At 36.2% G+C, this 27,806-nt stretch overlaps 1 protein-coding gene across 1 annotated transcript; it reads right to left on the reverse strand.

Moving 5' to 3' along the window:
• ctr9 (CTR9 homolog, Paf1/RNA polymerase II complex component) lies at positions 1 to 27,409 on the reverse strand. The gene is made up of 23 exons (XM_067400178.1): positions 27,272 to 27,409; positions 24,923 to 25,021; positions 24,603 to 24,842; positions 24,394 to 24,511; positions 23,157 to 23,246; positions 22,611 to 22,867; positions 22,426 to 22,533; positions 16,849 to 17,085; positions 16,667 to 16,756; positions 16,454 to 16,582; positions 14,049 to 14,232; positions 13,877 to 13,965; positions 11,250 to 11,435; positions 11,079 to 11,166; positions 10,808 to 10,956; positions 10,612 to 10,728; positions 5,172 to 5,317; positions 5,018 to 5,089; positions 3,082 to 3,364; positions 2,851 to 3,002; positions 2,513 to 2,594; positions 2,317 to 2,429; positions 1 to 681 (listed from the first exon to the last, which is right to left on the reverse strand). Exons 1-23 carry the CDS (start codon positions 27,314 to 27,316, stop codon positions 273 to 275), a joined length of 3,483 nt encoding a protein of 1,160 aa, XP_067256279.1. The 5' UTR covers positions 27,317 to 27,409; the 3' UTR covers positions 1 to 272.
• Between the last annotated feature and the right edge of the window lie 397 nt (positions 27,410 to 27,806).

Below are 27,806 nucleotides of genomic sequence, written 5' to 3' on the forward strand. Positions count from 1 at the left end.
CAACTCTGAATCACAGCGTGTGATTGTCCCTTCAGACCAGAGAGCACAATATTTGCTGTAATGCTCCTCAAAATGTCTGTTAAAGAGGTTTTGAACATTTCTTACTCAAAAGACTGAACAGAAAACACGTTCTCATTTTTTTGAAAAAACAAAGAAAAAAACTAAAATCAGAGAAACATTATTCTGGATGACATAACTACGTAGGCTATGATCTGAACATTACAAGAACAAAAGGCTTTTCTTTTTCCCAACAGACCGCACGGTCATTAAATTCAGTCACTGTCATCATCAGATCCTCTATTGGAGGCTTCATTGTTGGACCCCTCAGGCTCAGAGTCGTTGTCGGACCTCTGCGGAGAGCCCTCGTTCTCTGAGCCGCGATCTGACGCAGCGGCCGGAGATCCAGCCTGGGATTCATCGTCAGACCCTTCGGAGCGGCTCTTTTTGCTCTCGTTGTCCGACTGATCAGAATCAGATTGCTGCTGCTGCGGTCTCCTCCTCTTCACCGGCCGATCGCTGCCAGACTCATCCTCGTCCGAATTTCCGGAGCGCTGGGGGCTGCCGGCCTCACTGCCTGATTGGTTCCGCTCCTCGTTGGAATCGCTGTCAGAAGCGATGCGTTTCCTGTGGCCTTCGTTGTTGTCGTCGTCATCTGAACCCGATCCGCTGTGCCTGGGGTTTCTGGACATAAAATCAACAATGTTAGGAAATAAATAAACTTCAAGATGCGATAAAACTGAAGTAACAACTTTTTTTTTTTTAAATATTGTGACACAGTCGCTGTGATTTTGCAACGTTATTTCTAACAGCTCCTCCCCTTTTTTTAAATAGCCAATAGCGTTTCATTTATATCACAGCTCGATTAGAGCTGTTGAACTCCGTAAAGCCTCAGTTTCCTCATCTCCTCCATATCACTTTAAAATACAGCAGTCTTTGCAGAATTCAAATGGGTCCGGTACGTTTTGTGGTCTGCACCGACTCACGCCTCACGCATACGATCCGCTCTGTGCTATCGTGCTTCTGGACCAGAGCTGCGGCGGTTCACGTGACACTAACGTGAAACCAGACTTCATTCACCCCAATGGAAAGCATTGTCTTAATCGTTCCCTGTTCTCTATATAGTGCACAATGTGCCACTCACCATATACAAAACAGTAAATGTGGGAACCAGTGACTGATTTTAGACGCAGCTTCAGCATCTATTTATAATGTAAGGGTCTATTTATAATGTAATTGATCCGTTTTTGGCGGAAGTGAGAGACTAAGTTTTGAAAGCTTATCTTCTAAATATGAATTTTGACATTTCTAAAGAGATCACAATCACTTTATATGATTAACAGATTTAATGTAGGCTTTTACTCACTAAGTGTGACTGAATAAACCATTAAACTTATGAATTAGCTTTCTGATCTCTTTTTGAAGCATCATTTTTATTTGCATAGGCTGTCAATGGAGGGACAGAAATCTCTTAGATTTCATCAAAATGATCTTCATTTGTGTTCCGAAGATGAACAAAAGTCTTGCAGGTGTGGAACGACATGAGGGTGAGTAATTAATGACAATTTTTGTTTTTGGGTGAACAAACTGTTCAATAGACTCAGGTGAATCACTGTCATTTATGAATGAGATCGCTTGGGTGTTTGAATCGAGACTGGGATCGTTTAACGATTAATTGTGCCGCTCTAATTAAAACTAGACATGCACAGATACTAAATTTGTCCACTGATACCGATAGCAGATTATTCAGAGTGATATCTGCCAATACCGATAACGATACCGGTAGTTTGGGGGTTCTGCCTTTCATACCTTTTTTTAAATTAATGAAAAGTTCATTATAATTAATCATATTTTTTAATTATTATATTTTGGAAAAGAAATGCAAATAAAAACTGTATTTCTCTCCATTTTATCAACTTGTTTCAGAGTAACTGGTATCAGTTATAAACAAACATTAATATTGACACACATTAACTAAATTCTGAAGATTAAATTAATATTTCTTAACTTTCAGAATGTTAATTCATATAATTACTATTAATATTGAACATCAAACTGGTTTCTTAGCATTTTCTTTACACAAAGCCCAAATGCAGTGCATTTTCCTGCCCTCTTTTGATTGACAGGATATATCGTCCGATACCGATTATTGGCCGATATATCTGTGCATCTCTAATTACAACCATTTAAATTCACAACAGGTAAATAAAAAATGAAACATGCATGGATCAATCATTCACAATAAGATCAATAACATTCATTTACAACACAGATGGTGTGAATTTTCAGTTCATGCAAACTCAAGTGACCATCGCTCACCTGTCTTCTGCTATTTTCAGGCCATCCTCGTCGGACGATGAATCGGAGGATGAAATGATGGCCTTGGACTTGATCTTCCCTTTAAGAGATGGCGGCATGCGCTCTGGCTTGGACTTGGAAAAAAAAGAAAAATGCAATGAGATCTAAATCTCTACATCCAGGTAAAGCTTGCATATTAAACGCAGAGCATCGGTACCTTCTCAATCCTCTTGCGCTCTCTGGGTTTGCGCTGCTTTTTAGGTCTTGAGCTTCCTTCTTCTTCATCTGAACCAGCTGGTCTGAGGAAGCAACAAGAGAAACACTAAAACTCAACCTGACCCTGCTTGAGTCTGTTTTTAACTACAAACACTAGGGTTCAACATTCTATTATATACTTTATAATACATAAATTATAACTAACAAATGTTTGATTCATAATTAAACTATTCAATTACATGCAAAAAAAAAGTGCAATTACAAGTTCAACACTAGATCATATTTTGCATTCCACCACATGAACGCTCTATGAATTCTGTCGATCTCATTAATGTTTACCTCCTCCTCTTCTTCCGGGGTTTCTTCTCTCCGTCTTCCCCTGCATCCTCAACTTCACTGCCGCTCCCAACTTTCTTCTTCTTCTTCTTCTTCATTGGTAGGTCTTCATCAGAGTCATCGTTAACAAAGTCATCAAAATCGCCTTTTTTGCGCTAATGAAAAAAGAAAATGAACATAGAAAAACAATGTCTTGCATTTTTAAAATTCCCAGATCCCCAAAACAAAGCTCACCCGTCCACTGCCTCCTTTCCTCTTCTCCTTTGCTGCTTCTTTCATTCCCTCTGAGAAGTTGAGCAGGTTCTTGGTCTTCTCCACATACTGGGCTCTCTGCTCAAGAAGTTTCTTCTGCTCTTCAGCCTCTCTGTTCTTCCTCTCCTCCTGTTCTTTCAGCATTTGCTGCCGCAGTTGGTCTCTCTCCTGCTCCTGTTTGGCACGGTGCTCCTTCTCCTCCTCATCTTGTTTACGAGCTCGGGCCACATGGTATTGAGCCTGGCTTAGCAAATCAGAGCACTGCCTGAGAGAGAAAATACATTTATACTGATCAGATCGCTGAAGATTCTGTCATCATTTATTCCCTCAAGTCATTCAAAAGACTTTCTGTTCCAAGAAAGACAGAAAGAACAAATAAAGAAAGCAATGAAGAATGGTAGGTAGGTAGGTAGGTAGGTAGGTAGGTAGGTAGGTAGGTAGGTAGGTAGGTAGGTAGGAAGGAAGGAAGGAAGGAAGGAAGGAAGGAAGGAAGGAAGGAAGGAAGGAAGGAAGGAAGGAAGGAAGGAAGGAAGGAAGGAAGGAAGGAAGGAAGGATGATGGATGGAAGAAAGGAAAGAATGAAGCATGGAATGAATAACAAACGTTGATGATGGATGAATGGAAGGAATGCCGAAATAAAAAATATGGAAGGACGAACAAACAAACAAAGGATGGATGGAAGGAACAAATGAACAAAGGAAGGAAGGAAGGAACCAAGGATGGATTAAGGAGAGGTAGTATGGAAGGAATGAACAATGATGGATGTAAAGGAGGAAGTATGGAAAGAACAAGCAAACGAATGAATGAATGAATGAATGAAGGAAGGAAGGAAGGAAGGAAGGAATGATCACAGGATGGATGAATGGATGGATAGAAGGAAGGAAGAATGGATGGACAGAACTAATAAGGGATGGATGAAAAGAACAGAAATGAATGATGGATGAAGGAAGGAATAAACAAAGGATGGATGAGTGGAAAGAGGGAGCAAATAAAAGATGGATAATGGAAAGATGGATGGATGGAAGGCTGAAGGTAGGAAGAAAGTATGGAAGAAACAAACAAAGGATGGATGATGGATGGAAGTAAGGAACGGACAAGCAAAAGAATAAATGATGATGGAAAGAAGGAAGGGATGGATGGAATGAATGATCAAAGGATGGATGGATGGATGCACAGAACTAATAAAGGATGGATGGATGAAAAGAACAGAAATTAATGAAGGAAGGAAAAAACAAACAAAGGATGGATGATTGGAAGGAGGGAACAAACAAAAAATGGATGATGGAAAGAAGAATGGATGGAAGGAACAAACAAACAAACAAAGGATGGATTTATTGAAGGAAAGAATGAACGAATAAAGGATGGATGGATGAAAAGAACAGAAATCAATGATGGATGAAGGAAGAAAGAAAGGAAGGAACAAACTAAGGATGGATGGACGGATGGACGGACGGACGGAAGGACGGAAGAAGTGAATGAAAAAAGAATGGATGGATGGATGAAAAGAACAGAATGAATGATGGATGAAGGAAGAAAGGAAGGAACAAAAGATGGATGATGGATGGAAGGAACAGACGAACAAAGGATGGAGGGAAGGATGAAAGAATGAACAAATGAATGATGGATGAAGGAAGGATGGAAGGAAGGAACAGACAAGCAAATGATGGATGGATTATGGAATGAAGGAAGGAAGTAATTGAAGGAATGAACGAACAGTGTGTGTGTGTGTGTGTGTGTGTGTGTGTGTGTGTGTGTGTGTGTGTGTGTGTGTGTGTATATATATAAACAAACAATTTCAGACTGGCTGGGATGTTGCTATCATTAAGTTTTCGGGAGCCGTCGGATCACGTTTGTCTGCGTCATGCTGTAAGAGGAAACTTTCAGAAGAAAAGTCACATATCAGGAAGAGCAACCGTACCTGGCTTCGCTCGCGGCCAGCGCAAGGTCAAATCTCATTTTGTCTCCAGCCTTACTGAGGTAGCTGAAGTACCTGTGAGAACAATAACAGAGTTATGAAAGCAGCACACGAGAGCCTCAGGCTGGAGGTCACGGAGGTCATGGAGTTCACGTACCTGTGAGCCAGCTCCAGCTCCTTCACCGCGCTCAACACAGCCTTCAGATTACTCTTCTCGTCCTTCAGCACCAGCGTGGCCAACCTCTGCAGCACCAGCGCCACATTGAACATCAGCACAGTGTCACTGGGAGCCACATGCCGAGCCTGGGAATCAAAGAACCGGAAAAACATTTACAATTAGGACGATTAATAAAAAATTATTTGCTTTTCATAAACTAGTGAAATCCTATGGAAGCCCGTTTCCGCCACAAAAAAAAAAAAAGATGAATTGCGACTTTTTATCTCAGAATTCTGACTTTTTAACTTGCAATTGCGTGATAAAAAGTCAGAATTGCGAGATATAAAGTTGCAATAGCGAGATATAAAGTCAGAATTCTGAGATATAAAGTCAGAATTGCGAGATATAAAGTCAGAATTGCGAGATATAAAGTTGCAATAGCGAGATATAAAGTCAGAATTCTGAGATATAAAGTCAGAATTGCGAGATATAAAGTCAGAATTGCGAGATATAAAGTCAGAATTGCGAGATATAAAGTCAGAATTGCGAGATATAAAGTCAGAATTGCGAGATATAAAGTCAGAATTGCGAGATATAAAGTCAGAATTGCGAGATATAAAGTCAGAATTGCGAGATATAAAGTCAGAATTGCGAGATATAAAGTCAGAATTGCGAGACATAAAGTCGCAATAGCGAGATATAAAGTCGCAATAGCGAGATATAAAGTCGCAATAGCGAGATATAAAGTCAGAATTGCGAGATATAAAGTCAGAATTCTGAGATATAGTCGCAATTGCGAGATATAAAGTCAGAATTGCGAGATATAAAGTCGCAATAGCGAGATATAAAGTCGCAATAGCGAGATATAAAGTCAGAATAGCGAGATATAAAGTCAGAATAGCGAGATATAAAGTCAGAATAGCGAGATATAAAGTCAGAATTCTGAGATATAGTCGCAATTGCGAGATATAAAGTCAGAATTGCGAGATATAAAGTCGCAATAGCGAGATATAAAGTCGCAATAGCGAGATATAAAGTCGCAATAGCGAGATATAAAGTCAGAATTGCGAGATATAAAGTCAGAATTGCGAGATATAAAGTCAGAATTGCGAGATATAAAGTCAGAATTGCGAGATATAAAGTCAGAATTGCGAGACATAAAGTCGCAATAGCGAGATATAAAGTCGCAATAGCGAGATATAAAGTCGCAATAGCGAGATATAAAGTCGCAATAGCGAGATATAAAGTCGCAATAGCGAGATATAAAGTCGCAATAGCGAGATATAAAGTCGCAATAGCGAGATATAAAGTCGCAATAGCGAGATATAAAGTCGCAATAGCGAGATATAAAGTCAGAATTGCGAGATATAAAGTCAGAATAGCGAGATATAAAGTCAGAATTCTGAGATATAGTCGCAATTGCGAGATATAAAGTCAGAATTGCGAGATATAAAGTCGCAATAGCGAGATATAAAGTCGCAATAGCGAGATATAAAGTCAGAATTGCGAGATATAAAGTCAGAATAGCGAGATATAAAGTCAGAATTCTGAGATATAAAGTCGCAATTGCGTGATATAAAGTCGCAATTGCGTGATAAAAAGTCAGAATTGCGTGATAAAGTCAGAATTGCGTGATAAAGTCAGAATTGTGAGATATAAAGTTGCAATAGCGAGATATAAAGTCAGAATTCTGAGATATAAAGTCGCAATAGCGAGATATAAAGTCAGAATTCTGAGATATAAAGTCAGAATTCTGAGATATAAAGTCGCAATAGCGAGATATAAAGTCAGAATTCTGAGATATAGTCGCAATTGCGAGATATAAAGTCAGAATTGCGAGATATAAAGTCAGAATTGCGAGATATAAAGTCGCAATAGCGAGATATAAAGTCAGAATAGCGAGATATAAAGTCAGAATAGCGAGATATAAAGTCAGAATTGCGAGATATAAAGTCAGAATTGCGAGATATAAAGTCGCAATAGCGAGATATAAAGTCAGAATTGCGAGATATAAAGTCAGAATTCTGAGATATAAAGTCGCAATTGCGAGATATAAAGTCAGAATTCTGAGATATAGTCGCAATTGCGAGATATAAAGTCAGAATTGCGAGATATAAAGTCGCAATAGCGAGATGTAAAGTCAGAATTGTGAGATATAAAGTCAGAATTCTGAGATATAAAGTCGCAATTGCGAGATATAAAGTCAGAATTGCGAGATATAGTCGCAATAGCGAGATATAAAGTCAGAATTGCGAGATATAAAGTCGCAATAGCGAGATATAAAGTCAGAATAGCGAGATATAAAGTCAGAATAGCGAGATATAAAGTCAGAATAGCGAGATATAAAGTCAGAATAGCGAGATATAAAGTCAGAATTGCGAGATATAAAGTCGCAATAGCGAGATATAAAGTCAGAATTGCGAGATATAAAGTCAGAATTCTGAGATATAAAGTCGCAATTGCGAGATATAAAGTCAGAATAGCGAGATATAAAGTCAGAATTGCGAGATATAAAGTCAGAATTGCGAGATATAAAGTCGCAATAGCGAGATATAAAGTCGCAATAGCGAGATATAAAGTCAGAATTGCGAGATATAAAGTCAGAATTGCGAGATATAAAGTCAGAATAGCGAGATATAAAGTCAGAATAGCGAGATATAAAGTCAGAATAGCGAGATATAAAGTCAGAATAGCGAGATATAAAGTCAGAATTCTGAGATATAGTAGCAATTGCGAGATATAAAGTCAGAATTGCGAGATATAAAGTCGCAATAGCGAGATATAAAGTCAGAATTGCGAGATATAAAGTCGCAATAGCGAGATATAAAGTCAGAATTGCGAGATATAAAGTCAGAATTGCGAGATATAAAGTCAGAATTGCGAGATATAAAGTCAGAATTGCGAGATATAAAGTCGCAATAGCGAGATATAAAGTCAGAATTGCGAGATATAAAGTCGCAATAGCGAGATATAAAGTCAGAATAGCGAGATATAAAGTCAGAATAGCGAGATATAAAGTCAGAATTGCGAGATATAAAGTCAGAATTGCGAGATATAAAGTCGCAATAGCGAGATATAAAGTCGCAATAGCGAGATATAAAGTCAGAATTGCGAGATATAAAGTCAGAATTGCGAGATATAAAGTCAGAATAGCGAGATATAAAGTCGCAATAGCGAGATATAAAGTCAGAATTGCGAGATATAAAGTCAGAATTGCGAGATATAAAGTCAGAATTGCGAGACATAAAGTCAGAATTGCGAGACATAAAGTCGCAATAGCGAGATATAAAGTCAGAATTGCGAGATATAAAGTCAGAATTGCGAGATATAAAGTCAGAATTGCGAGACATAAAGTCAGAATTGCGAGACATAAAGTCAGAATTGCGAGACATAAAGTCAGAATTGCGAGACATAAAGTCAGAATTGCGAGACATAAAGTCGCAATAGCGAGATATAAAGTCAGAATTGCGAGATATAAAGTCAGAATTGCGAGATATAAAGTCAGAATTGCGAGATATAAAGTCAGAATTGCGAGATATAAAGTCAGAATTGCGAGATATAAAGTCAGAATTGCGAGATATAAAGTCGCAATAGCGAGATATAAAGTCAGAATTGTGAGATATAAAGTCAGAATTCTGAGATATAAAGTCGCAATTGCGAGATATAAAGTCAGAATTGCGAGATATAGTCGCAATAGCGAGATATAAAGTCAGAATTGCGAGATATAAAGTCGCAATAGCGAGATATAAAGTCAGAATAGCGAGATATAAAGTCAGAATAGCGAGATATAAAGTCAGAATTGCGAGATATAAAGTCGCAATAGCGAGATATAAAGTCAGAATTGCGAGATATAAAGTCAGAATTGCGAGATATAAAGTCGCAATAGCGAGATATAAAGTCAGAATTGCGAGATATAAAGTCAGAATTGCGAGATATAAAGTCAGAATAGCGAGATATAAAGTCAGAATAGCGAGATATAAAGTCAGAATAGCGAGATATAAAGTCAGAATTGCGAGATATAAAGTCGCAATAGCGAGATATAAAGTCAGAATTGTGAGATATAAAGTCAGAATTCTGAGATATAAAGTCGCAATTGCGAGATATAAAGTCAGAATTGCGAGATATAGTCGCAATAGCGAGATATAAAGTCAGAATTCTGAGATATAGTAGCAATTGCGAGATATAAAGTCAGAATTGCGAGATATAAAGTCGCAATAGCGAGATATAAAGTCAGAATTGCGAGATATAAAGTCGCAATAGCGAGATATAAAGTCAGAATTGCGAGATATAAAGTCGCAATAGCGAGATATAAAGTCAGAATTGCGAGATATAAAGTCAGAATTGCGAGATATAAAGTCAGAATTGCGAGATATAAAGTCAGAATTGCGAGATATAAAGTCAGAATTGCGAGACATAAAGTCAGAATTGCGAGACATAAAGTCGCAATAGCGAGATATAAAGTCAGAATTGCGAGATATAAAGTCGCAATAGCGAGATATAAAGTCAGAATTGCGAGATATAAAGTCAGAATTGCGAGATATAAAGTCAGAATTGCGAGATATAAAGTCAGAATTGCGAGATATAAAGTCAGAATTGCGAGATATAAAGTCAGAATTGCGAGATATAAAGTCAGAATTGCGAGACAAAGTCGTAATAGCGAGATATAAAGTCGCAATTGCGTGATTATATCTCATAATTCTGACTTTATAACTCGCAATTGCGACTTTATATCTCAGAATTCTGACTTTTTCTCACTACTGTGAAACGTTATTTCTCACAGTTCTTACTTTGCTTGCGCTTCCTTTCATTGCGACTGACCATCAGGATTGCTGCTTTGTTATTATTATACATAAAATAGAGGACATCATAAAGGATTATTTTTAGCGCCGATTTACCAATAAAGAAATATTGATTTTACTGGAGGAGACACATAAAGATTAGTCTCCGGACATACGGAGGAATATGCATATAGAATGTTTCCACGGTAACCTTGTACACAGCGTTTCAAGGAGAAAAAACAGCTTTTACTGCCATCTAGTGGGCTTAATACTAAAACAACCTGTACCTATCATGTTTCATTAACTTTGCAACTCAAGGGTAGAATCATGCAATTCTGCAAATTACAGTCGAGGTATTTGGACAATAAAAGTTGTTTTTAACGGAATGGATACACTAATGAATTTTACACAATAACAACAATATAATAATAATCATAATAATAAGAAGAATCAGCTGTGGCGGAGGCGCAATAAATCAGACAAAGCTGAAGTGGCACATTTTATACACCAACAGCTTCAGACTTCACGGCAGCACGGCTATCGTTGGATTGCGACTTTAGCAATTCATCTTTTTTTTTTTTTTTAGTGGCGGAAACGGGCTTCCATAAAATCCAGCCTGCAGTAAAGAAAAGAAATGTCAAGTTGCATTAAGATTTTCCCACCCTGAGAAGAGTCTGTTTGCACTCCTGCAGCTTGCCACATTTGAAGAGCGCTCGAGCCAGATACAGCAGCACCTCTGTGTTCTGATATTTGTAGAATTTCTTCAAGCAGTTTTCATACTGAAGAGAAAAACAGGCGGTGAGTAACAGATCCAGAGCAAAACCCTTCCTGTTCAGAGGAGGTTGTTTGTTCTCTCACCATCTGCACAGCACTGATGTACTGCTTCTGCTCCACATAGATGTGTGCAAGATTCAGCCAGACATCACTGATCTCCGCCGTGGCCTCTCTGACCTGGGCAAAGACATCCCGTGCCTCTCGGAAATAACCCTTGTGTGCCAACACAGCACCTACGTCACACAGAAGAAAGATAATTACGATGAGCGGGAGAAGCTGAAGCAATATGACGGGTAAACACAAGTAAGCTGGTAAGTCTGGCCTTGCAAGGCTAATTAAAAAGCAGATAAAGCACCTATGCCGTTGGCAGCATATAGATTTTTGGAATCATTCCTCAGAACTTGTTTGTAGATCGCCAAAGCTCGATCCTGGTGTCGCTTTTCCTGGGGAAATAAAGGAGCAAATAAATAAAACAGACAAATTCTGACAGCACATGATGGTTTGTCAACTGAATAACGTGAGGCACCTTTTCTCGGTCTCTAGTGGGCTGGTGTAGCGTCTGAAGCCACACGTTTCCCAGCGCCAGCATAGAGTAGGTGTCGTTCTGAGTTGAGGGCTGTTTAAGGATGCGTTCAAACTTCTTCTGGCCGGGACCCCACTCCTGTTTGGCCAAGTGTAGGTTACCAATCAGCGACCAGGCATCAGGGTGGTCCTGCAAAACACATTTTATTAATACAGATCTGAAGAAATTACCAAAAGCTCAGTGCTCCTAATAATGTCCAAAAAGTCTAGGTGTCTTCCAATACTCATTTTCCGTAGAATAGACACACAATACCAGCTGCTCTTTCTCTCTCTCTCTCTCTCTCTCTCATCTGTCCAACAGCAAGTCAACAAACAAACCTGCCTTCCCTCACTCACTTACTAGTTTCATTTGCTCCGGATGAATATTGTTGTTACAGGACAAGAATTTTGGCGTGGGACTGCACATATTGCGCATAATTTTACCAAAGTGTGTGCACATAAAGCCACCTCTCAGTACTAAATTGAGTCATTTTTCGCTGCTTATTGCACTTAAACAGTCAAACTCACACAAAATAATGTCAAAATGCCGGTCTTGGTGAGTGTTCACGTAAACACAGTCAGTTGTTTTAAGTGAACGTAAAAAGAAAACACATGTGTATCAGTATATTGGATCCGTGCATCAGGTCTTAAAGTGACAGCAGCCTAATAAACCTGCTGCCAAATTATGAGATAATTTTAAAAATAACTACAGGTGCTGATCATATAATTAGAATATAGTGAAAAAGTTCATTTTTTATTGTAAATTATTTTTAAAAATGAAACTTTCATATATTCTAGATTCCCTACATGTAAAGTAAAACTTTTTTTTTTTTAAATTTTGATGATTAGAACATACAGCTCATGAAAGTCCAAAATCCAGTATCTCAAAATATTAGAATATTTCCTAAGATCAATCAAAAAAATGGATCTGCAAAACATGAAAGTTCAAGTTCTTTGAAGTATGTTCATTTTTGCACTCAATACTTGGTCGGCAGCACATATTACAGCAAATGACTTGCTCCTAGCACAAATTACAGCATCAGTGAAGTGTGGTATGGAAGTGATCAGCCTGTGGCACTGCTGAGGCACTATTGAGCCTTCAGATCATCTGCATATTGTTGGATCGACTGTTTCTCATCTTTCTCTTGAAAATATCCCACAGATTCAGGATTCATGTTGGCTGGCCAATAAAACAGTAATATCATGGTCAGCAAACCACTTGGAAGTGGTTTTTGCACTGTGGGCAGGTGCTAAAGTCCTGCTGGAAAAGGAAATCAGCATCTCCATAAAGCTTGTCAGCAGATGGAAGCATAAAGTGCTCCAAAATCTCCTGGAAGATGGCTGCATTGACTTTGCACTTGATAAAACACAATGGACCAACACCAGCAGACGTCACGACCCCCCAAATCATTACTGACTTCAGAAACTTCCCACTAGACTTCAAGCAGCTTGGATTCTGTGCCTCTCCAGTCTTCCTTCAGACTCTGGGACCATGATTTCAACATGAAAGGCAAAATTTACTTTTATCTGAAAAGAGGACTTTCGACCACTGTTCACTGTCCAGTTCTTTTTCTCCTTAGCCCAGGTAAGATGCTTCTGACATTGTTTCTGTTTCAGAAGTGGCTTGGTAGTCCTTTTCCTGAAGATGTCTGAGTGTGGTGACTCTTGATGCGCTGACTCTGGCTTCATTTGACTCATTGTGAAGCTCTCCCAAGTGTTTGAATCGGCTTTACTTCACAGTATTCTCAAGCTTGTGGTCATCCCTGTTGCTTGTGTACCTTTGCCTACACAATTTCTTCCTTCCAGTCAACTTTACAGAGTGATGAATCAAAGCATATTAAATGCAAACAGCCACCACATTCAGTAATGACCTTCTGTGACTTACTCTCTTTGTGGAGGGTGTCAGTGATTGTCTCCTGGACCAATGTCAGCAGTCTTCCCCATTAGTGTGGTTTCAAAGAACAAGAGATACCCGGAGTATATACTGTAGGGATGGTCATTTAATGAAACTCAAATGTAAATATTCTAATATTTTGAGATACTGGATTTTGGACTTTCATTAGCTGTACGCTCTAATCAACAAAAAATAAAAAAATAAATAAATACACTTTTGAGATGTTTTACTTTACATGTAGGGAATCTAGTATAAATGAAAGTTTCATTTTTAAAAATAATTTACAATAAAAAAAATGTACTTTTTCACAATATTCTAATTATATGACCAGCACCTGTATATGGCAGTTTTTCCCCATGGTATTGATTAAAATTGAAAATGCTGAGTGGCTAGTAACTTTGGAAAACCACTAGCCAGAGTGGCTGGAGAGCAAAAAAGTTAATGTCAAGCCCTGGATATATTTATATATATATATATAAATAAATATTATTAATAATAATAAAAAAAAACATACAAATACACGTTATACTAGACAATTTATCTCAAACTACAACAATGCAAAATTCCAAGGAAAGATGACTGTTAATGATTTTTTTCCCATGTGCAGCTTGTAATTAGGCACTGATTATTTAGATTAATACAGATCTAGAAGAATGACAATATATGTAGGCCCATGTATGTCGGCAAGAACTATCTACCTGATTGATCTGAAGGGCTTCTTTAAACCAGTCAGAAGCTTCGTAGAAATTTCCCTTGTCACGTGCCATCGCTCCAAGACGCAAGTAACCTGTTACAAAATCAAATAAATCAAATTAACTGACTGTTTGCTGAAAAAAAGCCACACATAATTAACACTGTGATGATGCATACAGTCCACATAGTTAGGATGCTCTCTCAGGATGTTCTTGTAGAGTTTCTCGGCCTCGTGAAACTCGCACATGGCTTCATAGAGTCTGGCCAGGTTATAGGAGGTTGTGACAGAGATGGCGTTGTAGTAATGCTCATCATGCTCGCCCTCAGCTTTTGCCCTCTCCAAAGAAGCCAGGAAGTATTTCTACAAAGAAATTGAAATGTGTGATTGACTTATTTAATGCATTCCTGATGCTACTTTTTCCACAGCCAAATTGTCCAAAACATTTTATTACAATAATTTCCAAGTCAAATGTAATTTCTGAGGTAATCTCCATTTTAATGGTTAAATTAAATTTTGCTAATCAAAAAGGCATGTCTAATTCATTTAAATCATGAATCTTGTACAATTTAACAACAGTTTAACAAAAATTAATTTTTTTAGGGCCCTCTGAAATACGTTTTATTTGTTTCTCAAACTCCGTTTTATTTTTACCGAATTCTATGTTTTCTGTTTCAAGTTTTCTGGGTTCCATTTTAACGGTTTAATTAAATTTTAATTAATCAAAAAAAAAAAAATTATGAAGTTTAGTTTTAGTTTTTTTTGGAAATTCTGTGTTGTGTATTTTAATTTTTCTGCCCATCAATGAAGTCATAAAACATTAATTTATCTTTTAATCATATGAAATTAAACTTTTGTCAAACAAAGTGCTGCACAACAGAGGTTTACTGTTAAAATTAAAACATGGAAGAAAAATGGATTATTCCATAAAAAATAAAGTTAATAATTTTTTATTAGTGTTAGTGCTAGTACTATTACATTGAGACATAGCTACATTCTACTGTACAAAAGTAATTTATTTCTGTTACAATTTCTTCAAGTTAAATTGAACTATTATTTTGATGCGTTGCTATGAAGACCTTTGAGTTTCTGTGTTTATGATATAACAATAGTTTTTCTCAAAATAAAAATGCTCATGAAGTGACTCTGGAGATGAAGTTCAGTTTATCAGTCTAAAGGTTTACTTTATTTATTTTTTCTCTTTCAGGGTTGCTGCACATTTTTAAAGTCAAATTTAAGGCTTTTTAAGACCTGGAGAAATAAAAATTAATACTAGCATAGTAGCCTATACATTATGGCCATTACCAGTCAAATTAAATCGTTATCAACAAAATCCATCTTTGCAATACAGAGGTGACACAGAATGAGAAGTGACATTAATATATTTACACAGCATTTACAATTTGTCTACATAAATTTAATTCAATATTATATATTTAAATAAATGTTTCTAGTTTTAACTTTTTAATTAAAATGTACATAAATATGAAACTAAACTGCCAGTAGGTGGCAGCAAGTCACTGTCTTAATGAGTGAGATTTGTTCAAATGACCGATTCATTCAGGAACGAAGCTCTGATTCATTCGTTCTAAACGCAGATTCAGTCAGAAAAACAAAAACATTTCTGTTGAACGGGGCGCTGTTCTGCGCTGTTGAAATTTTCGTTAGCGAAAAAGGGGAAAAAAACAATATTAACAATACTGTGTCTAAAATGTAACTCCAATAAGTTGAAGGAACATTGCATTTGTGCTGATTTGGGGAAAAAGGCACTTTTGCTTGTGTGATATTGTAATATAACTACATCTTATAATATGATATAATGACAAAAAATTGTTGGGGCAAAAAATGCCCATGTATCTTGAATTTTAAGGGTATATAGCTGCATCATGCTGAAAAAGATGAGTAAAGAAAACACGGTACTTGAAATAATCACCCTTTATTTAAATACGTGAACACAGAAAATCGCTGTTAACGGGTTAATATAACATTTCCCATTCCATGACTAGTAAAATAATAGCAACTTACTCTTTGTAAAATGGCGTAATCCGCAGGGTGATGGACATGGAGGTGGGTAAAAAGGTTGGTGGTGTTGCCACCCTTCGCAATGACTCTAGCTAGGCAAATCCTGCGGATTGAGATGTCTAAGGAGCCGATACTCCCATACTGTCAAGCTTTTTTCCTTTTTTCGGGTGTGGACAGAGCCTCTCCCGCTCGGAACAGCTGCGCGCTGAGTCTTCTTCTTGTTTGATAGGCGTCAGCATTAAGGTGCAATACTGCCACCTGAGAGCTCAACCAGGTATTGGCGCTGGACTATTTACGTGTCATGATATCATAAGCGTCCTACTCATTTTAAATATTGTGGTATATCGTCACACCCTAAATTAACACAATATTGATATTTCATGCTTCGAATATCACGGTTATCGTCTGGTATATTGCGACACCCCTACTCATGATACACAGCAACACAGCCAAAATTATTCCTAATATGTTGGACTGTTTAATAAAAGTAGCCTACACAAGCACAAGTAAGAGCTGTAACTACAGACTGCACCTTTAATTTGAGCCAAATATTTCTCCTTACCTTTGCCTCGCCGAGGTTTCCCAATCTGAAGTGTAAAGCCCCCAAATTATTGAGGATCTCAGGAGGAACATCAGCCTGGACCTTCTCCTGAAGGATGCGAGTGGCAGTGCCATATGCAGAAAGAGCACCCTGCAGGAAAGATGGACGATGCACAGTGAGAGAGGTGTACATTACACAAGTCAAACACTGTGCATGTAGAAACAGCACGGTTACCTGAATGTCGGTTTGTTCCAAAATTTGGGCGAGCTCGATCCAGGCTTCCACATCATCGGAATATTGTACTGTGACTTTTTTCAGATGTTCCTATGAGTAAAAAAAAAAAAACAGCCTTATAATCTCTGAGAATTAATTTTTATTTGTGTAATTCAGTTTTTGGAATATATCAAATGTCATACTTTAGCAATGTCTCTCTTCTCCTGGTCATCCGACGTGGCATAAAGTGACCCAAGGATTTTCATGGTTTCATAATTGTTGGGATATGCCTTCAGGACCTTTTCAAAGCACTGCGCAGCATTCTCCTTGTCTCTACGATACACATACATCTGGCCCAGGCCGAAGAAGGGCAGTACAAAAGTAGATGATGCAAACTGAGTGGCCTGATAGTAGTACTGGAAGGCTTGGTCGTAGTCCTCCTAAAAGCAAAGACATGTGAAAGTTTATTAGTCTCAGAGATTACAGGACATTTCAGTTGATATAATCGGCCTGGTCGATTCATATTTGGCCTCGGTCCGAGTGTGATATTGCGTTTTTACAGCAGTTTGATGGCACAAGTGTGTAAATAAATAAGAATTAATTAATATTGAAGCTTATTGTATTATGTAGAGTATTATGGTTTTATGAGAAAGAGATCGACTAAACGAGTGTATTACCTGCATCTGATATAACATTTATTTAGCATTTATTCTTCAGGTCGATGTCCATAATATTATATCCATTATAAAAAATCAGTTTGAATGTCCACTGAGGAAAGCGATCTCTTTGTCCTTTTAAAAGTTAAGGGGATTTCCCACTTCCTTTTTCTGACTCACTCATGAAGACTTCTTTGCTGCCATCTAAAGGCGAAATAATGTAACTTTCACTGAAGTCCTACGCCGAGTCATCACACGCAGACGGTGCGCGAGCGGCGAGCCTTGCGTCTTCACTAAACTTGGGCTGCGTTCCAGTTCGGTTTTTAAATGCCCTTCCCTCGCTAACTTCACTCGGTCTCGTTGACTCGGATGTACGTCATTGCTTACGTTGCACGAGTGCCCACTTCTGGCGGAACCTTTGTATGGGCTGAACTGGAACGTCCTAAGCCCTTGATCACTTGGAATCCGCAATGGAGCTGATTTATTATTTATTTTTTCCCCTTACAAAATTGTTTAATACAGAATTCTATATGTATATATGTGTGTTTTAAATGTTTAAAAAATAATCAATATATCATAGAGTTGTTTGTGGTGGGGTAAAGTAAACGCGATATGCGGCGACGTCACAATCGTGTTGTATTGTGGGTTATGGAGCTGCCTGAAGTGTACATATTTACAGATATGTACAGATTTTGTCAAAATCGAGGGAGCGAGGGTCTGTCCATATAAACTTCCCTCGTCCACTTCACAAAGTGGAACGCACTTCAAAATGGCGGCAGGGATTCCCCCGAGGGGAAGTGTTTAGGGAAGTTCGCGAGTGCGTGTCTAAAACCGAACTGGAACGCAGCCCTTGTCAGTTGTGTTTTACCGTTTTGTCAGTTTAGCGATTTAGACGATCGTATGTGTATTATTATATTGAGCTACCGTGCTCATGCAGTAGCTGCACAAAACGTGAAGATCACATGAATAGACAGGAAAGCAGGAACTAGTTGTCAACACTTTCCTGTGATTTATCACTAAAGATATTATGGCATATATTTTTCTTCTTTTGAATTTACAACCCACAGCTTCACAATTAATAAGAGAGACGGTATGACTAATTCACACATGCAATCGCTCTCATTACGTACTTGTATTGTGCTAATTTATATTTATCCGATTTACAATAAGCGGAAATCTGTAAGAAATTTTACAAACCATCGATAAAATAACTGCTGAAAGTGAGCTGTTATGTCAGATTACACTTACACAATAGGAAAAAATATCCCACCTTTAATAATCAAGCGTATTTACAGCACAAACCTTTTAAGTGAATTATGAGGGCAAAAAAAAAAATCGTTCATTAATCGTAATCGAGGTTTTGATTTTAGGTCATAATCATCCAGCCCTAATATAAAATAAAATTTATTGAACAATATTTACACTACCGTTCAAAAGTTTGGGATCCGTAAGATTTTTAATGTCTTTAAAAGAAGTTTCGTCTGCTCACCAAGGGTGCATTCATTTAATTAAAAATACAGTAAAACATTGTGAAATATTATTACAATTTAAAATAACTGTTTTCTATTTGAAAATATTTGAAAATGTAATTTATTCTTGTGTTGGCAAAGCTGAATTTTCAGCATCATTACTCCAGTCTTCAGTGTCACATGATCCTTCAGAAATCATTCTAATATGAGGATTTGCTGCTCAAGAAACATTCAATGTGTACAGATGTACAAAATATTTGTGTACTATATTTTTTTCAGGATTCTTTGATGAATAGAAAGTTCAAAAGAACAGCGTTTATTTGAAATATAATCTTTTGTTACATTTTAAATGTCTTTACTGTCACTTTTGATCAATTTAATGCATCCTTGCTGAAAAAAAATAAATAAATAAATTTCTTTAAATTCTTCTCAAAAAAATAAAAATAAAAATTCTTACTGACCCCAGACTTTTGAACGGTAGTGTATAATGCTACAAAAGCTTTGTATTTCAGATAAATGCTTTTTATTCATCAAGGAATCCTGAAAAAAAAAAAAGTACACAACTGTTTTCAACATCGAAAATAATCATAAATGTTTATTGAGCAGCAAATCATCATATTAGAATGATTTCTGAAGGATCATGTGACACTGAAGACTGGAGTAATGATGCTGAAAATGTAGCTTTTCCAACACAGAAATAAATTATATTCCAATAGAAAACAGTTATTTTAAATTGTAATAATATTTCACAATATTACCGTTTTTACTTTTTTTTTTTAAATTAAATAAATGCAGCCTTGGTGAGCAGACAAAACTTCTTTTAAAAACATTAAAAATCTTATCGATCCCAACCCAAACTTTTGAACGGTAGTGTAAATTAACAACAAAAGCCATTATAAAAGACATTAACACAAGCAAACTATTAACACAATTAAATAAATAAATAAACAAGCAAACAATTCAGTCTAACGTTCAAAAGCAGCGCTCTAGTACAGTATTTTAGTTAAATCTAGCCTAAAAATAAAGCAAATTCCCAAAGGACTGGCCAAGATGCTGTTCTCTGTGGGTACACATGCTCTTAACGGCCGCTGATGGCCTAGAGCTCACATCTGTGAAAGTGTTTAAACAAATTGTAAAGTAGGCTACTGTTGCACGGCATACCGGTACTAGAAAGGTATTGTGATACCCTGCTATTAGTACCGGTACTTTGAATGCCAGCTGTATTTCCTAAAATGCGACAGCAGGGGGCAGTGTGCGTGCAGCGCGCTGCTTCTAAGCATAGCGTCCGTGACATCACCCATAGATTTCTGAACAGCATTTTTGAAGCGAAAATGAGGCCGTGACCATCTTAGCTGCGCGTCACCGCACGTCACTCCCGGATAACTGAAAATGGGCAAAGAGGCGGGGAGGTAGTTTGAGCTGATGTGATTGGTTGCTGAAACCACGCCCGCCTAGCTCGACGTGACCACGTTAGCAAGCAAAGGAGTTATCTATCTAGATACTATCTAAATTATTAATAAAGATTAGTTTTAACATCAGAAAGTTCTAAAGGTTTACTGTCAATTTACGGTGTTTTTTTAAGATATAGATGCTCCAACACCAGTTATTTGTGTTGGGTGTGCAAATAACAACATGGAACATCAAATGGGACTTCATACCTTTATAATAGAGATCGCGAGATGAATCCAATCTGTGGCACTTGGGTTAAATATAAATGTCCATTGCAAAAAAGAAAAAAAAAAAACATGAATGATCTGCTCTCTGTCATCGTTCTTCAAGAAAGGATGCAATCTGAGCAGCGATCGTATCTAACAAACAAATGAGCCTGTGTCCAAAGTATATTTTTTTTCAAAATAGTGCAGCAGTTTTAGTTATAATATCCAAGCAGTGCTGTCAGAGTTGTATATCCTCCTGGTATTGTCATTGTAGTAAATCTCGCAATCAAAACTTTCAGCCAATGCCACGATCTTCCCCATGCATGCACACAGACACACATCAGTCTCGAATATTATGCAGCAAGCCATATTTTATAATTGTATAAAATAATCGAGAAAAAAAAGCACAAAAACGGCTGAGATGCCAAATTCAGCGGCAGCTGAGGTAACATGACGGCTCACAGACAGCAGTGCACTCTACCTGTCACTCAAGTGACCACGCCCTTAATTATGCAGAACTTTAAGGCTTAATATAATTTAAACGGATAAGTTCACCCCCCTCAGAGTTGTCATGAAGGGCAAAAATAGCAGTATAGACCAAAACCACAATTTGAACCAACTTGTAAACATGTTTTTTTCTGCTATAAACTTGGCCAATTTAACATGGGACTCGATGAGATTTGTCGATGAATCGCAGTTTAAGTTACTTCCGTATTGGCTTCACGAGAGAAAGGGGGAGGTTGCCGCTTGCTTCTAAGGCACATTGAGTGCGTTTGTTCCTCTCAACTGCGCAACGGCTTTTATGGTGACGAAACGAGAGGTATGGTTGCAAATACAAGTGCTCTTGCAGACCGTCCACAAATTGTTGAGAAAGCAGATGCACGAAGCGACATGCTTACACTGACGACAGTCAGGGCAAGCCCACGGAAACCACAAATCCCGTCTGCAAAAGATGCTACAAAATAACGCAAACCAAGGGAGTCAAAAGCATCTTGCCGACAAACATCCCGATTTGGACAAAGAATTTAAAGGGCGGCAGGTTAGTGAATGTGATACCAGCATTAAGTTTATGCTCTCAAACATTAAATGAGTGTTATTTAAATTACTCGTGCAAGCAGACCTGAGGTGTATTATTGAGTCTAAGTTTAATAAGTGGTGTCTGGTTGCAAAAATAAAATTAATTTAAAAATACTTAACTGTATATACCCTTCACATATTTATTTTAAACCAATTTATGCTTTAATAACATTGCTCTAATTATTTACAGTAATATAATTTTTTACAATAATCTTACTGTCAAAAACACCTACATGTATTAAAAAAAAAGCAAAAAAAAAGCAAAACAGCAAATAATTTACAATTTTATTGAGCATGAAAATAATAAACATTAAAAATTATATTAAACTAACTCTAACTTCATGGCAATGAAGCTCAAATCCAGAATTATCAGCCTGCCCACTGGTGAAGAAAGAAGTTCTGTCTTATGTTATTTATTTACTTTTCCTGCTGTTTTAGGTTTTTGCCATAGTATCGTTTAAGTATCAGTATCGTGATATTTAAGTTGGGTATCGTATCGAAGTCAAAATTTTAGTATCGTGACAACACTAGCTGATACTGGGCGAATATCACACGCCTCTCAGCCAATCAGATTCAAGAACCAGAAAGAACTGTCGTTTGTCAGTATTATATATATATATGCATGTTGTATGTATTGTATGTATATTTATATATAGTGCGAAATAATGACCGTCATAATATAAAAGACAATTAGAAATGTTGCTTTGGAAACTGCCTGAAATAAATAAATGTAAGCATTAAAATGACTACAATTGAAATAAAATTTAATTAAAGCTATATAACCCTAAAACCCTTCATAAATCAACAAAAGCAATTAACAAAATGACTAAAACTATAATATAAAAACATATGCATTATATTTCTCATATACGAAATATACTGGTTATACACCATTTCTCAAATGAAAGAAGTCTCTGTCTCACCTGGACATGGAAGGAACGAGCTAACTGATAGCAGCTCTCTGCTTGCATAGCCTCCACCTCTGTGTTGTGAAAAGCATGAAGAGCCAGATGCTGCACTTTGCTGTAGTCCTGAAAAACACAAAGTACATATAAAGTACAAGATCTCCAATTCTAAACGGTAGATCACATGAGGGATCTAGCTTTACCTTTTTGAAGAAGAAGTGATTGGCGAGGTGATTGAGCACCATAGGATTGCTGGGGTCAATGGTGTAGGCTCTGGAAAGCAGCTGCACGCCGTTCTTGATGGAGTCGGCCTCTTTATTGTTGAGCTCCAGCACAGCCAAACCCACCAGCGCTCCCACACATTTGGAGTTGAGCTCCAGAGCTCTGCCAAACGCCAAGCGAGCTTTCTCTAGTTTGTTGAGCTTGACGAAGCAGTGGCCCATGCCTAGTCTCACCTCGGCTGCAATAAGACAATTACAAAGAAATGAGCTCTGCCAGTCTTGACTAGGGATGGGAAAAAAAAGCGATTTTTCGATTAATCGTTTTTTAAAATATGGTCGATTCAATATTGAATCTTCAAAACCTACGAATCGATCTTTTTTCCGTATTTATTTCCACAAACATTGAACATAATATCTAATTGACGTTAATTTCAATACTAGATGATTTCATTAGTATAAATTGATCTACTATCACCATCTAGGAAGTATTCAAGATTCAAGGAAAGGATAATAGTATTTTCAACTCACCTGGACAGCCAGGATTTGTGCGAAGAGCTTTTTTGTAGTAGGCTAGAGCTCCCCTGTAATCCTTTTTGTTGAAGGAGATGCACGCCTTACCTGTTAAAGGACAAAAACATAAATAATCATTCATAACAAGACAACATCTATCAATAACCATGAAACAGCATTCACATTTAACTTCAATATTACGCTTATATAATAACGTGACTAATGTGAACTGTACACAATAAGACCAGGAACATGTATTACAGGATATCTAGACTTTTCAAGACCTGCACAAATAAAATTAATAACGTGTTATTAAACAATCTCAAAATAAATCATGTACACTATCGGTCAAAAATTAAAATTCTTTAATGTTTTTGAAAGAAGTCTCTTATGCTCACCAAGACTGCATGTATTTGATTAAAAATTTAGTGTTTTCCATTTTAATATATTTTGAAATGTAATTTATTCCTGTGATCAAAGCTGAATTTTCAGCATCGTTACTCCAGTCTTCAGTGTCACATGATCCTTCAGAAATCATTCTAATATGATGATTTGATGCTCAAGAAACATTTGTTATTATTAGCGTTGAAAAGAGTTGTGCTGCTTCATATTTTTTTGTATAAACCATGATTAAAAACTTTGGGGTAAGTAAGATTTAAAAAAAAAAAAAAAACTAATAATAATAAAAAATAATAATACTTTTATTCAGCAAGGATGCATTAAATTCATCAAAAGTGACAGTAAAAACATTTATAATGTTACAAAAGATTTCTAGTTCAAATAAATGCTGTTCTTTTGAACTTTATATTCATCAAAGAATCCTGAAAAAATGTATAATGGTCTCCATAAAAATATTAAACAGCCCAAACAGCATAAGAAATGTTTCTTGAACATCAAATCAGCATATCAGAATGATTTCTGAAGGATCATGTGACACTGAAGACTGGAGTAATGATGCTTAAAATTCATGACTATTTTAAATTGTAATGATATTGCACAGAATTACTGTTTTTACTGTGTTTTTGATCAAATAAATGCAGCCTTGGCGAGCAGAAGAGACTTAATTCAAGTACATTAAAAAATCTTAATTATTACTATCACGACAAGTTATTTAATTCAAATAAGACTTTTTAAAATCTTAAATCAAATCATTTAAGACATTTTAAGGGTCCGTGGGAAGCCTGTATTTGGTAAATAGGGTGAATTTTGATTTCAGGTTGACTTTTAAAGCATGTTATGATCATGTGACTTTTACCCAGCAGAGCAGGGATGTTGTTTGTTGACTGGTTAAGAACGAACTGGAACTGAGCATCTGCTTGATCCATCTTATCTCCTTCCAGGAGACAGAAGCAAGCTCTTCCCAGCAGATGGTTCTGTGGAAATGAGAAATAGCATCATTACATTTACAAAAACACAGTACAATAACAGTGATTGCTACAATATGACTATGCAGCCTTCATTTACCTGATCGTACATGATGATCTTGTCTGCCATGGTGTACAGAAGAGTGGACTGGTTGATGAGGTCCTTCTTCGCATCCTTGTTCTTCTCTTTTCGAGCCTGTTGGACATAATAAGCTGCTAGTGTGTCCAAACACGTCATCTGGTCCTTCTCGTGGTCTCTGTAATCCAGGTTTCCATCGATGCGTGCCGCCTCCAGCAACTTGACGAAATCTTCTGTCTTGCCTTGTTTGTAGTATTCCAACTAAAAAGAAAGAAATAGCAGTGAGGTTTTTGTGCAGCAGAAACCCTAATAAAGTCGCCTTACATGAGCTTGACACTCACAGCGAGAGCGATCCATATGTGCAGCTGCGTGTGCTCCTGTTTGAGGATACTGATGACTTCATCTCCTTCCGGAAGCTGATCGAAGTCGAGCTCAATAACCTGAGAATGACATGACATGAAACTTTGTAGTGGTTAACACTTTCTGGATATACAAATTAAAAAAAAAAAAAAATTGAATATCATCTTGTTTTTATGTTAGTGTAAAACAAAAAAAATAGAGTCACACTCAGGGTCTCTGGGGTCTCCAGAGTCCCTAGGCAACAAAATTTAATTTTGTAACAAAATTAATTGTTTAAAAAAAAAAAAAAAAAAAAAAAAATGTAATTTTAATCTGTTTATTAATGTTTCTGCTTCATATTTGTGCAGTTTTTAGAAGATTTATCATATCTTTTAAATTTATATAAATAAATAAAATTTTGAGTAGGTTTTTTTACAAAAACAGCTTTTTATGTAAAATTCACTTTATAAAAGACCCACATTTCTAACTTTCATTCATGGGGATAACATGGATAATTTGACATGGTTTAGTGTAAAATTTTTGCCATCTTTTGGAAAATGCAGTTTTAAAAGTAAAAAATTATCACTTTTACCAGTAGATGATGCAGAGCTCTACTATTTGCTATTAGACTGACTGAAAGACATATTTTCACAAGTATTTTTCAGTTGGATTTATATCTACATATTATGAAATCACAATTATGACAATAAAAACTACTTTTTGTTTACATTTAACATTTTTTTGTACAAAAAAAAAAATACGTTTTTCAATAATGTTGATTTTGAGGATGAATTCTGTCCTTCTAAGCGGGGTCTCATCATAATGTAACAATATTGAAAAATTGATGTTTTTCAGTACAAAAAATGCTAAACTTTGACAAAGTAATCTTATTGTCATAATTGTGATTTCATAATATTTAGATATGAATCCAACTGAAAAATACTTGTGAAAAGATGTCTTTCAGTCAGTCAAATAGCACATATTGGAGCTCTGGAGCCATCTACTGGTAAAAGAGATCATTTTTTAACTCTTTTAAAACTGCATTTTTGAAAAGATGGGCAAAAATCTTACACTAAACCATGTCAAATTATCCATGTTATCCCCATGAACGAAAGTTCGAAATGTGGGTCTTTTATAAAGTGAATTTTACATAATTTTTTGTATAAAAACCTATTTAAAAAAAATATATATATTTTTACATTTATTTTTATAAAAAAAAAAAAAGAAGAAATACTGCACAAATGTGGAGTAAAAACAAAATTACATTTTACTCAGTTTTAAATATATATATATATATTTTGTTACAAAATTACATTTTGTTGCCTGGGTTCTCTGGAGACCCCAAAGACCCTGAGTGTGCACCTCAAACGAAGACCACACAAGGGTTAAAACAATTGCAACCAGTTAAAACATGAAGGCCGGTGAAACAACACAGATTTGTGAAATAAAAGTCCAAATTGTATTTCAAATAAAATCAGGGAAGGCTCTTCGATAGAAGTATGTTTTAAGAAGGGATTTAAAAGAGTTCACTTTTAAAAATAAGTACAGTAGAGCTCAAATAGCTGCAATAAATAATAAAATGATAATAAAAATATTTTATATAACAATATCAGTTCATGTGGAATGTTTTTTTGTAAAAATGCCCCTGAGACATGTTACACTGCATGACAAATTAATAATAATAATGAAATATACAATTATATGATAATAATATAATTATGTATAAAATTATTATAAAAATATAACATATATATATATATATATAGTAAGAAAGAATGATTGTTGTTAAATAAGTCGATGTGATATTAAGATATTTTTTAGTATTTATGTTTGATTTAATCATTAGAATTTTGGGTTATTATAGTCAAATTGAATAAAAAATGCCTATGATTGAACAATTTAAAAAGTACATTAAAATGCATTTATAAACAATATCTGAACGTAAACACGGATGAACTTCAGCAATACAAACTATGCAACTGTTTAATATGTACAATGTTTCTCAGTTTTTGTACTTTTGGCTTGGTTCTAAATAAAAAAAAAAGAAGTAAAAATGAAATAGCACAAAATATATTATACAGACAAACTTCAAAGGAAAAGGCTTAAATATGCTTGGATGATGTTTCTTGGCAGAAGCATAAACTAAAGTATTTTTACATCGTTGTATAATGATAGTATAATTATGACTGTGTAGCGCAAGACTCACGGAAGCACTTCTGTAATTCGCCTTTGTTAGTTAATTAATTTGATGTAAACTTATCAAAAGCGCGTAGATGATAGCATGCTAGCAGAAGATAGCTGTCCACAGAGCTGCAATAAAAGCATCACACAGAGACAAAACGAGTCCAAACCTCATCTGTGTCCCGCAGAGGGATTTCAATGGATCCCCGAGACATGGTTGCGACTCGAGTCTAAACCCAATATTGCAGGTTTTGGTTTGTACTTGTTCGTATCCAGCAGCAGCAGCCGCACACTCTCACCAACTGAACCTGAACAACACAATACACGACACTTCCGGGTTAGCGGTCAGACGCTTCAAATTAAAGGTCCTCACAAACGATTGCTTGACTCGTCCATGGATTTTTCTTTAAATCAACAAAATTATTTCAACATTTTAGTTATTTTCTGTCTTTACTAGTTATTTTTTGTAATAATCCTGCGCTGAGATAAATGATTAAAAAATACAAACATAAGTAACGTTAAAAGTAAGGTAACAATAGTTACACACACAACAAGACAAATTAATAATAATGAAAATGATAATAACAATATCTAAAATTATTATATAATATTAAATGGATACATAATAACAATAAGAAACATTACATATAAAATTGTACTATGATACTATATAGATCAATTATAATAGTAACACATTTATAATAT

This window comes from Chanodichthys erythropterus, chromosome 11, assembly GCF_024489055.1.
Source record: "Chanodichthys erythropterus isolate Z2021 chromosome 11, ASM2448905v1, whole genome shotgun sequence".
Taxonomy (NCBI): domain Eukaryota; kingdom Metazoa; phylum Chordata; class Actinopteri; order Cypriniformes; family Xenocyprididae; genus Chanodichthys; species Chanodichthys erythropterus.